This window comes from Scyliorhinus canicula, chromosome 3 (genome assembly GCF_902713615.1).
Source record: "Scyliorhinus canicula chromosome 3, sScyCan1.1, whole genome shotgun sequence".
In the NCBI taxonomy this organism is placed as follows: Eukaryota; Metazoa; Chordata; class Chondrichthyes; order Carcharhiniformes; family Scyliorhinidae; genus Scyliorhinus; species Scyliorhinus canicula.
The window spans coordinates 118,714,155-118,726,821 of record NC_052148.1 but is presented as its reverse complement, the minus strand read 5'-3'; the positions used below and the strand labels follow the sequence as shown (position 1 = coordinate 118,726,821).

The window sequence follows — 12,667 nt, the reverse complement described above, 5'->3', positions numbered from 1 at the left end:
CTTTAGAACATAGAACATAGAACAGTACAGCACAGAACAGGCCCTTCAGCCCTCGATGTTGTGCCGAGCAATGATCACCCTACTCAAACCCACGTATCCACCCTATACCCGTAACCCAAACAACCCCCCTTTAACCTTACTTTTTAGGACACTACGGGCAATTTAGCATGGCCAATCCACCTAACCCTTCCATTTCCTGATTCCGTTCTCCCCGTGTCTGTGTGGGTTTCCTCCAGGTGCTCCGGTGTTTTCCCACAAGTCCAGAAAGGCATGCTTGTTCGGTGAATTGGACATTCTGAATTCTCCCTCTGTATACCCGAACAGGCGCCAGAATGTGGCGACTAGGGGACTTTCCACAGTAACTTCATTGCAGTGTTAATGTAAGCCTACTTGTGAGACTATTAAAGATTATTACTATTATTTATTTATTTTTAGAATGTTACTTGTATTCTCTACAGTAAAGACTGATGTAAAATACCTATTTTTTCAGCCGCCACTGCCCTCCTTTCCACCATCAATTCCCCAGAAGCACTTTCTGTAGGACCTGCACTCATTTTGTTAACTCATACCTTATTCACATATCTGTAGAAGCTCGTACTGTCCATTTTTATATTACTAGATAGCTTTCCCTCGTACTCTAGTTTTTCTCTCCTTATTAATCTCTTTGTCATTCTTTGATGTTTTTGATGTTCTTTGCACAAATGTACGCTTTGTCTTCAAGTTTAATACTGTTTATAACATTTTTAGTTAACTACAGATGACTGGCCCTCCCCTTGGAGTTTTTCTTTCTTATATTCTTATATCATCCCAGCTGAAAAAAAAGGTTTTGTGTGTGTATACCATTTCTATTTCATGATAATATTGATTTGATCACATAATCAATATCATATACAGTATGTGGCAAAAGGTGTACAGTTATGCATAATGGAACATTAAGGGCAGCCTATGACTAAAATCTGAAAGCTGGTTAGATTATACACTTGAAATCACTCCATAGATCACAATCACCTGGTGTTTCCCTCAAATGATCAATATTCATGAGAGCCATGTGATGAGCCATCAATTGCACGAGAGACGAGTTGCTATACAAAAGTTAGGCTTTAATAAGCTAGAACTTAGCCCTGCGGTTGACTACAATAAAATGGACGATCGCCGGGCGTTCCGACTATTTATACCTCGGTAAGGAGGCGTGGTTAACTCAGCCTCTCGACCAATCGCAGAGCTGTCACATGACTGGTCTCAACCAATCGGGCGAGAGGCACATGACCGACCAGGGCCAATGGTAAGCCAGTGTTTTGCACCAATGGCAGACAGCTATGCAAATCATATCACCACACTATGAGAGTGAATATTGACAATTTTTTGCAGGGGGGAAACACAGCTAATACCAATCCAATCTGCACCAAGTTTCTAGCTGAGCTCATTGGATGGTAATCTGGAGTGGGAGCCTGGCCATATTTTGCCTTCCCAAGCCAATTGGAACACACTACTGAAACGCTGAATGACATTAGCTAATTTAGCTCAAACATGGAACTCCCCTAGTCATTACGGATGAGCTGATGGATCAAATCCCTCAGCCATCAGAGGAGACAACTGCCATTCTCAGATCATTGCTGCAGGTTTTTTGACAAAATATGTAGCTAATTAGGAGGAAATTCTCCACTCCTTAAGTTTGTTGACGGCCTCATTGGTGAATTCAAACTGGTCACACTTCATTCTTGGCTCATATATGCCCAGATTTAAACTTTGCTCTCGCAAAATAATTGATGACTAATGAGAAAATACATCACAAAAGTTTTTTTTTTTTTTTTTTAAATAAATTTAGATTACCCAATTATTTTTTCTATTAAGGGGCAATTTAGTGTGGCCAATCCACCTACTCTGCACATTTTTGGGTTGTGGGGGCGAAACCCACGCAGACACGGGGAGAATGTGCAAACTCCACACTGTACATCACAAAAGTTGACAGATACATTGGGAGCGATCTATCCGAATGGGTACAGAGTCCCGTAGTGTGAGTGATTAGCCGGGTGTTCTGTGGTACTTGGGGTGCTGAAAAACAGCCTGCTATGTAACGCACATCCAGGTAGGTCAGGGGCCTCAGCGAGGAATTTGTTGCCAAGGCAGCACTTAGCCCCGTTTCGTGCACTGAGGAGCTCCGCTCACCAGTGACACCATTTTCTAGAGCCCCCGACGTGGCCGAACCACCCCACCCCCCACAGCCCCAACTTACTATAAGGGGTCCTTAAGTCCCCCACAAGGCAACCCCCAGCCCGATCCTCACCGCACAAAAAATGCCAGCTTGACACCTTGGCAGTGCGATCTGGACATCTTGGCAGTGTCAGGCTGGCACCCAGGTGGCACTGCCAGGGTGGCACCAGCAGTGCCAGGGCACCACCCTGTCCAGGGGATATGCACCTGGGGGCCCCCGATCCACTGGGAGACCTGCATGAGTGCCGTTCCGTCTGGTCTGTTTGTGGAGACCAGCTCTCGGCCAAGGTCTCTAAGGCAAAGGGGTTATATTCCAATGCTTTGGTTAGATCACAGAAACGCATATCAGAGTGAGAATAGCTGTCTCGCTCTAATATGCAGATTTGCCAGAAAGTGATCCTGCCCATCAATGGGCGGGATTCGCATCGCGACGTCTTGCGAGATTGCATTAGATGTTGTGAGGTGTGGTGAGCCAAGCAGATCCCGGAACTGGGATCTCCCAGCATCTAGCAGTCGTGTTGCACCACGCTGTTTTTCGGGCGCAATGTGGTCAGTAGATCCCTCTCATTATTTGAAAAGTTATGCTGTGTCTCTGCAAACTCGTCACTTACTGTTGATAGACGGCAACTCGGCAAACCTCCAATTGCACAATGTGGGGCAGGCATCGAAATGCTTGATTCTTACGTAGAAGTGATTGTACCTTCAATACAAATGATATAAAAAAATAAGTAATATTTTGAATACATTGAGCAATGTTCTATTTACACTGTATCACCTCATTAACACCATGATATATGCTCCTGATACTATATATGACAATGTTCATTTCCTTTCCATTTCAATTCCTTATTATTTTCTCAGTGAAGTTGATTGATGGGTGACCTTTAGCCAGAGTTGATTTTCAGTAAAAACGTTTGAATTAGAAATATGAATACACTGTGAATATACTTCTGATTTTACTGCAGAATCGCAAAGGTATGGGGCGACCAAAGGTATGGGCAGCCCAAAAACTTCATAACCTAATTATGTGGCATTAAGGTTCCCATTCAGGATGAAATTTCCATTCTGGAGACTAAGGATGCGATTCTCCGGAAAGATTTCTAAGTGTGGTAGCGAGTGGGAACTGCCGCGAGCTTCCCGGCGCTCAACCCAGTGAGGGTGGAAACGCTATTCAATTTTAATTGGTCCACTTAACGAGGCCCCACAGGCTTCTCGCCGCAAATGGAGGCTCGCCAGCCGATTCACCAGGACCGCACTCACCAGCCCCCCCCCCCATTAACAAGGTAGAGCAGCACTTAAACATCACTTGCACAGCCAGCCCCACTCAACATGCAACCATGGCGCCCGGAGGACCGGCCCCAAGATTCAGCCATGCAGACCTGGGGATACTCCTCAACACGGTGGAGGCTAGGAGGGATGCCCTATTCCCCTGAAGGTCCCGGAGGCTGAGCCACCGGGCAGCCAGTGCCACCTGGAATGAGGTGGCAGTGGTTGTACGATCAGGAGTGTGACCAGGAGGACAGGCCTCCAGTGACCTAAGATGGTCAATGACCTACACTGGGTAGCATAAGTGAGTTGACAGCAACAGCCCCCACCCACACCCCGAGACCTTTCCGTCCTCACATGAACATCCACCTCCATGCAGCCCCCAACCCTCCCTTCACATCCCCCCTCCCACCACTGTGAACCACTCGAGTGTGTAATGATGCCCTCTCTGTGTCTCTGCAGGGAAGCTCTCCCAGAATCGCCAGGAGAGGGCCCAGACTGGCAGTGGGGTGCCATACTACTACCTTCCTCACTACCTTCGAGGAATGGGCCCTGGAAGTGACTGATGTGGCCGAGGACAGAATGCTCACCAATGCAGAGGTTGAGATTAGCAGCAGACGTGAGGAACCACTGGGCCCGATTCCTGCCCCGGCCGCCCATAAGGCCCCTTCGGTGCTCGATCTCCCCGCCCTCCACCAGGGCGCTCGCAGACTGAGTCCGCAGCCACCGCGCGAGAGTCCCGACCGACCATACCACATTAGTTCCATGCCATCGGGAACTCGGCAGGTCGGGAGGGGGGTATCGCTGGGAGGACCTCTGGCATTGGTACCCTTGCCGCACGGCGTAATTCGCGGACGAGCGATTCACCGGGTCCGATTCAGTCAGGAACTTCGATTCTCTGCCCACGCGCCAAATGCAATTTTGGTGCAGGGCTGTGGAGGATCAAGCCCGTGATAAACTAATAGAAGACTTCTAAATACATTGATACTGCAAACCCAGACACAAGGTTTCAGTGTATTTCTCAGTAACTTAGTTTTTGAATCCATACTGAGAAAAATCCAGAAAACGCCTCCAACTCAGGCATACTGGGTAAATTGAGTTATATCGTGCTTTGTTATAGTTGGATCTCCGTGCTTTACTTGAAAATTAACTCTGCCACATCACTCAACGTCAGTCACTTATTAGACATTTGTATCCTCTGAATATTAAGTTTACACTAAGACTTAAAGAACTTGCTAAGAATTGCAAATCTTTCACATTAATCTCAATTGTAGTGTTGGAAATGTGAACCTCAATAGTTTATAGTTCATTAGCTATAAGGGGCGGGATTCTCCGCCCCCCCTCCGGGTCGGAGAATCGCCGGGGGGCAGCGTGAATGCCGCCCCCGCCGGCTGCCGAATTCTCTGGCGGTGGAGATTTGGCGGGGGCAGTAATCGCGCCATGCCGGTCGGCGGACGCTCGCTGCGGTGCCCCGGTGATTCTCCGTCCTGCGATGGGCCGAAGTCCCGCTCGCTCTATGCAGGTCCCGCCGGCGTAAATTGGACTAGGTCCCTTACCGACGGGACCTGGCAGCGCAGGCGGGGCGATCTGGTCCCACGGTGGCCTGGCCTGCGACCGGGGCTCACCGGTCCACGGCCGGGCCTGTGCCTTGGGGGCACTTTTTTCCTACGCGCCGGCCGTGTAGGCCTCCGTGATGGCCGACGCGAAGGTGAACACCCCCCCCCCGCGCATGTGCGGGGATGACGTCAGCAACCGCTGATGCTCCCACGCATTTTCGGACCTGTGCCGGCCGGCGGAGTCCCTTCGGCCCAGCCAGCGCCAAAGGCCTTCCACGCCGGCCGGCGGGGCGCAAACCACTCCGGCACCGGCCTAGCCCCTGAAGGTGCGGAGGATTTCGCACCTTTGGGGTGGCCCGACTCCGGAACGGTTCACGCCACTCCATCCCGCCGGGATACCCCCGCCCCGCCGGGTACGGGAGAATCCCGCTCAAGAACTCTGTTGGTGTGATGTTGTGCTATTACCGTTGCGATTTCCTGTATGCTTCGTAGATGAGAAGGAACAGAAAGCAGGCAGTTCAGCTTTGCAGAATCTCTCTCCTGCAATAAAGTGAAAGATGAAGAGGTACATCAGCTGAAACTCAAAAAGCTTAAGGTACATTTGTAAACTGCAGCAGAGGACACAACTACATGAAATGAGGCCACTTTCACGAAGGTGTGGCAGTGGCATAATGGTAATGTCACTGGACTAATAATCTAGAGCCCCAGGCTAATGCTCTGGCGACATACGTTCCAATCCCGCCGCAGCCGCTGGTAGAAATTCAATTCAATTCAATGAATAAATTTAGAATTAAAGGTGACCATGAAATTGTTGTAAAAATCTGTCTGATTCACTAATGCCCCTTTAGGGAAGGAAATCTTCCTTCTCCTGTTTACTCCAGACTCTTAAATGCCCTCTTGCTAGGGCAAGCCACTCAGTTGCATCAAACTGCTACAAAGTCTGAAAGGAATGAAACAGGATGGACTACCAGCATCAAACTATTCATTCATCGGAAATGACGACAAACTCAGCTCGGTCAACTCTGCAAATTCCTCCTGATTTAAATCTGGGGGCTTGTGTCAAAATTGGGAGAGCGGTCTCACACACTAGTCATGCAAAAGCCTGACATAGTTATTCTCACAGAACCATAGCTTACCAATAATGTCCATAAACCACCATCACTATCACTTGTCCCACTGATAGGACAAACTTGGCAGAGGCGGTGATACATTGGTATACAGTTGGGAGGGAGTTTCCGGAGGTCATCAACATTAGCTCTGAACCCTATGAAGTATCATGGGAAACAAGGGCCTAAAGAAGGGCCCTGGTTTATTCATCCCATGATTTTATTTTGGCACACGTGCAAACTCACTTGCAGTTCTAAACATCTTAAAGGTGAATATTTTTACCATCTGATCGGATTTTCTTTTCCTGGCATTCGAAAAGGTACTGGGCAAAAAGCTACTTAATAAGATAAAAGCTCAAGGTGTTGGGGGTAGCATATTAGCATGGATAGAGGATTTCCAAACTGATAGAAGACAGAGATTTGGGATAAGAAGGACATTTTCAGGATGGCAACCTGTAACTAGTGGAGTGCAACAGGGGTCAGTGATGGGGCCACAATTATTTACAATATATATTAATTACTCAGACAAGGGAAGTGGATGTACCATTGCCAAGTTTGTAGACAACACAAAAATAGGTGGGAAGGCAAGTGGTGAGGATAATACAAAAAGTCAACAGAGGGATATAAGCAGGTTAGGTGTGTGAGCAAAAACTTGACAGATGAATATAATATAGGAAAGTGTGAAGTTATGCACTTTGGTAGGAAGAATAAAGGAGCTGAATGTTATTTAACTGGAAAAAGACTGCAGAAAGACTGCAGAAAGCTGCAGCACAGAGGGATTTGGGGGTCCTCTTGCATAAATCACAAAAGGTTAGAATGCAAGTTCAGCAGGTAATTGGGAAGGCAAATGGAAAATTGGCCTTTATTTGAAAGGGAATGGAGTATAAAAATAGGGAAGTATTGCTAAAACTATACAAAGTACCAGTTAGACCACAACTGCAATACTGTGAACAGGTTTGGTCCCCTTATCTATGGAAAGACATGCAGACTTTGGAGGCTCACAGAGAATGCTCACCAGGTTAATCCCGGGTATTGATGGATTTTCATATGAGGAGAGGTTGAGTAGGTTGGGCCAGTAGTCATTGGAGTTTAGAAGAATGAGGGATGACCTTATTGAGACGTATAGGATTCTCAGGGGGTATGACAGGGTAGATGATGAGAGGTTGTTTCCCCTAGTGGGAGAGTCTAGGACCAGAGGGAATAATCTCAGAGTAAGGGGTCCCCCATTTAAAACAGAGATTAGGAGGAATTCTTTCTCTCAGACAGTAGTGAACCTGTAGAATTCTTTACCACAGAGAGCTGTAGAGGGTGGATTGTTAAGTATCTTGAAGACTGAGACAGACAAAATTTTGATCAGTAAGGGAATCAAGGATTTTGGGGATAAGGCGGGAAAGTGGATTTGAGGATTATCACATCAGATCAGAGGGCGGCACAGTGGCGTGGTGGATAGCACTGCTGCCTCACGGCACTCAGGCCTCAGGTTCCATCCTGGCACCTGGTCATTGTCCATGTGGAATTTGCACATTCTCCCTATGTCTGTGTGGGTCTCACCCCACAACCCAAAGATGTGCAGGGTAGGTGGATTGGCCATGCAAAATTGCCCTTTAATTGGAAAAATAAAAAAATACATGTTTTAAAAATCACATCAGATCAGTCATGATCTCATTGAATGGCAGAACAGACTCAATGGGCTAATAGTCCTCCTTCTGTCCCTGCATCTTATGGTCTTGTGGCCTATAACCTGATTATTTTGAGTTTTTTAAATAAAATTATCCTCAAGAAATTAATTTTACATTCTGAAGAGCCATATTTGACTAAGATGTTAACTCTATTTTGCTCTCCATAGATGTTGTCAGATCTGCTGAGTTTTTCCAGCACTTCATGTTTTTATTTCACATCTCCAGCATCTGCAGTATGTGACTTTTATTTCAGTCCATTCTTATCTAAGGACAGGGACCATTAATATCGGAAATTGTCAGCTTAAAGCAAATCTCTGATGAGGACTGTGGTAGTCACCACTGTTGTATTATATACTGCATACAAGGGTATTACGGTAAGGCCCCTGTACTACAGGTACGGGGGTAGATCCCTGCCTGCTGGCTCCGCCCAGTAGGCGGAGTATAAATGTGTGGGCTCTCCGTGCTGCAGCCATTTCGGCAGCAAGTGCGGGAGGCTCCACATGTCTGCGTAATAAAGCCTAAATTGCTCTCTACTCTCGTCTCGTCGTAATTGATAGTGCATCAAGGACGTAATGCACCATTGTCTTGGATCTTAGATTGAAAAGATTTCCATCAGCTGTGGTAAGTAAATCAACACTCTCTGTAGATGACACAAAGGCACGTGACAGCAGCAAAGAGAAAAATGTGCCAAAGAGTGTTGGTACCAAAACACAACCCTGTTGGACCCCGCTGTGGATCTCAAAAGTTTCAGTTATTACCTCATCATAGCTGAACTTGCCCACCATGTTGTCATGGAAAGAGTAGATCACATTGGACCACTTTGATTGGCATCCAATTTTCTCCAGCAGCTTAAATAGACCACTTCTGCTCACATGGTCAAATGCCTTGGTGAGATCCTGATAATATTAATCTTTCACCTCTGTAGTTGATCACAGGAGCATAGATATGCATGAGATTAACTGGTTTGAGTTGACGATGTATGGAGAGAACACAATCTGAAGCATTTGTGAGATGGATGGTTTGTATCATCACGAGCAGCGAGTTCCTCAGAGCAAAGCAAACGATGAATGTATAATGTTTTTCTTTCAGTAATTTATTCTTGGCTATCCGGGCCTCTTGTAGGGATATTATGTCAGTGTTCACCCTGTCAATTTTCATGTTGATCACAGCTGTCTTCCACATGTTATCAGACACCTGCAAGTCACCTGTCAATTCAGTACAACTGGTCCTGATGTTCCAGCTTGCCAATCGAAGAGTTGGCATCTCTTTCTTATTATTTGTTTGGTCTGGTTACCGGTGGATTCAGTCATTTGATGAGCAGAGACTCTAAGTTCCAAGCACCCACTGAAGCAGATGGACGGTGACAGGCCAGCACCTTACTAGCCGGGGGGGGGGGGGGGGGGGGGGGGCTCTCAAATTTAAGGTGGGAGAGGGCTGACCAGTAGGACACAATGCTTCCTCCCACCATTAGAAACCTATAGCAACTGTTCTTTACATCAATTGAGTTGAGTTTATAATTAGTAACTGTTGTCTCCTGTGTTATGATAATGCTGTACAGTGAAACTGGAGCATTCTCAGACACAAGTCTGAGCAAAAATTAAGGAGAACCTGGACTGCAGAAATATCCGAGTCACCTCTACACCTCCCTGATTGAGTCCAAAGGAATATAAGGCATAAAGTTTGGCACCAGCTTGGTTGCAGAAGATGATACTTTTAGACATTAGTTTGCTCTCGGGCTCAACTCCAGATTTATTTTTGTCAGGGCTTACTTCCTTAGCCATCAGCTCTCCTGCAGTATCCGAAAGGCAGTGGAGCTATTTGACCATAGCTGGGAGTTTGGCTCACGAGTGTAAAGGCTTGTCCATATGCCACTGGGACTGCACACTGCATGTCTGGAGGCCAAATCACCTCCAAATTCCTCTGAAGCTTTATCCTGGGGCTGCGAGGGACCCGGTGTCTGTGTGTTGCCACAAAGAGATACAGGTACTTGCCAATGGCGAGGCTGTCTACTGCTGGGAAGAGACTTCACATTTGGCTGCCTTTTTCACAATCTTGTTAGCCAGCAATTTTGACTGAAAATGAGAAGCAAACGAGCAAATGAATGTGGAAAGCATGGTAACTCTCTTCGCCCACACACCAGGCATATCACATCAGCCTGTTGGACACATGTTTCCAATGGGAGGGTGTCCTTAAGATTTAATGAAGCGAAAGGTGTGATGGGGTTGTGGGTTGCCGGTAGCTGCATCAGCCCTAATATTCCTTGTAGGACATGATGTGGAGATGCCGGCACTGGACTGGGGTACAGTAAGAAGTCTCACGACACCAGGTTTAAGTCCGACAGGTTTACTTGAAATCACAAACTTTCGGAACACTGTTCCTTCACCAGGTGAAGTGGAGGCAGATTCACAATCACAGCATATATAGGAAAAACACAATTGCAAGATAATTACAGATTGGAATGTGAAGAATGGTTGGAATATGAGTCTTTACAGGTAAACAAATCTTTGTAGGAACAGACTGTGAGTAGGGTGAATGATAATCACAGGTAATGGATGTGTGAATTGTCTTGAGCCAAGACAGTTAGTAGGAGTCTGCAAACCCAGGCATGAACCCAGATCCCGATTGAGGCTGTCCTCATGCATGCAAAACTTGGCTACCAGTTTCTGCTCAGCGATTCTGCATTGTCGTGTGACTTGAAAGCCGCCTTGGAGAATGTTTACCCGAAGATCGGAGGCTGAATGTCTTTGACTGCTGAAGTGTTCTCCGACTGGAAGGGAATGCTTCTGCCCGGTGATTGTTGTGTGCTGTCCGTTCATTCGTTGTCGTAGCGCCTACATTGTCTCACCGACGTACGATGCCTCGGGACACCCTTTCCTGCAGCGTATGAGGTAGACAACGTTGGTCGAGTTGCATGGGTATGTACCGTGTATCTGGTGGGTGGTGTTCTCACATGTGATTGTAGTATCCATTCGATAATCTGGCACGTCTTGCAGAGGTTGCAGTGGCAGGGTTGTGTGGTGTCGTGATTACTGTTCTCCTGAAGTCTAGGTAGTTTGCTGAGAACAATGGTCTGTTTGAGGTTAGGCGGTTGTTTGAAGGCAAGTAGTGGAGGTGTGGGGATGGCCTTGGTGAGATGTTCATCGTCATCGATGACATGTTGAAGACTCCGAAGAAAATGTTGTAGTTTCTCCTCCCCGGGGAAGTACTGGACGACAAAGAGTACTCTGTTAGTCGTGTCCCATGTTCAGCTTATGAGGAAGACGGTGCTTTTTTTTACTGTGGCACATCGGAACTGATGATCGATGAGTCGAGCGCCATACCCCTTCTTACAAGGGCATCTTTCAGTGTCTGGAGGTGCCTGTTATGTTCCTCCTTGTCCGAGCAGATCCTGTGTATATGGAAGAATTGTCCATGGGAAATGGCTTGTTTAACATGTTTAAGGTGGAAGCTGGAGAAGTGGAGCATCATGAGGTTATCCATGTGCCTGTGGTAGAGTGAAGTGCTAAGGAGATACATGTGTCCAAGAATGCAACCGATTCTGGAGAGTAGTCCATGATTAGTCTCATGATGGATGGAACTTGTTGATGTCATCATGTAGTTGTTTCAGTGATTATTTGCCGTGGGTCCAAAGGAAGAAAATATTGTAGATGTATCTAGTGTATAGTGTCAGTTAAAGGTCCCATGCTGCGAACAGTCTTGCTCGAACTTGTGCATGAAGATGTTGGCATATTGAGGTGCAAACTTGGTCCCCATGGCTGTTCCCTGTGTCCGGATGAAGAACTGGTTGTCGAAGGTGAAGACATTATGGTCCAGGATGAAGCGGACGAGTTGTAGGATTGCATCTGGAGATTAGCAGTTGTCTGTGTTGAGTACTGAGGCTGTTGCAGCAATGCTGTCATCATAGGGGATGCTGGTCTAGTGAGTCGAGACGTCCATTGTGACGAGGAGTATTCCTTATCAACTAGTCCATGGGCACTGAGTTTCAGTAAGAAGTCCATAGTGCTGTGACAGATTTGGGGGGGGGTCCTTGTACATGGGATTCAAGATGCCCTTGACGTAGCCAGAGAGATTCTCACATCAGGTATTATTGCCTAATATGATGGGATGACCAGGTGTGTTGGCTTTGTGTATCTTCGGGAGGTAGTAGAGATTTCCAACGCGGGGTGTACGTGGGATGAAAGGATATAGGTTGCTCTGAAGGTCTAATGGCAACGGGACCCTGTGTGGCTATTTCAAACGAGAACCTTTGTGGCTATTTCAAACGAGGAGGAGCGCGACAGACATCTACAGATGCTGAAAGACACCCTCATAAGAATGGGATATGGCGCTCCACTCATTGATCAACAATTCCGATGCACCGACTGCCTCATTAGATATATATTTATTCATGAATGTCCAGACAGAGTTGGCATCCTAGAACACAGCAGCATTTAAAATGGATTTTGCCTCTTGATTTCCACTGAGCAGAGAGAGTGCAAATTCTACTTGGGGAGTGGTGGCCTGTATTTCTATAATTTGTACTTAAACATTGTATTGAAAAGCAGGTTATATAAATGGTGCCACTAACGCTTTTGTTCTTTGTAAAGTTGTGAATGTTGAACAGCAATTCCTTGCCGAGATCTAACTGTCTTGTCAGGTGATATGCCACCCAACGTATGACCTTGGCTTTCTGAATGTACCTGAAAAACAAAACAATAATTCAGCAGAATGAACATAGGCAGAGTGTTTAGAAATTTTCACAAAAGTTTAGTTTTAAGTCGTGTTGTAGCAGGTTATGGTTATTAAGTCAATTGAATAACTTTATTACTTCAATATCACTGTTTATTTTTTTATTCCAACCTTGGAGCTA

General features: G+C 46.4%; 1 protein-coding gene across 2 annotated transcripts in view; it reads right to left on the bottom strand.

Moving 5' to 3' along the window:
- Positions 1 to 12,667, bottom strand: part of LOC119963724 — a 181,302-nt gene that overhangs the window by 147,744 nt on the left and 20,891 nt on the right. For both annotated transcript variants that reach the window (XR_005460140.1, XM_038793033.1), the window contains exons 3-5: positions 12,386 to 12,497; positions 5,499 to 5,573; positions 2,823 to 2,911 (exon numbers count right to left, since the gene is read on the bottom strand). Coding sequence is in view for 1 of the 2 variants with exons in the window: in XM_038793033.1 (XP_038648961.1) it covers positions 2,823 to 2,911; positions 5,499 to 5,573; positions 12,386 to 12,497 (276 nt within the window). In the remaining variant the exon portion in view is untranslated. The remainder of the gene's footprint in view (positions 1 to 2,822; positions 2,912 to 5,498; positions 5,574 to 12,385; positions 12,498 to 12,667) is intronic.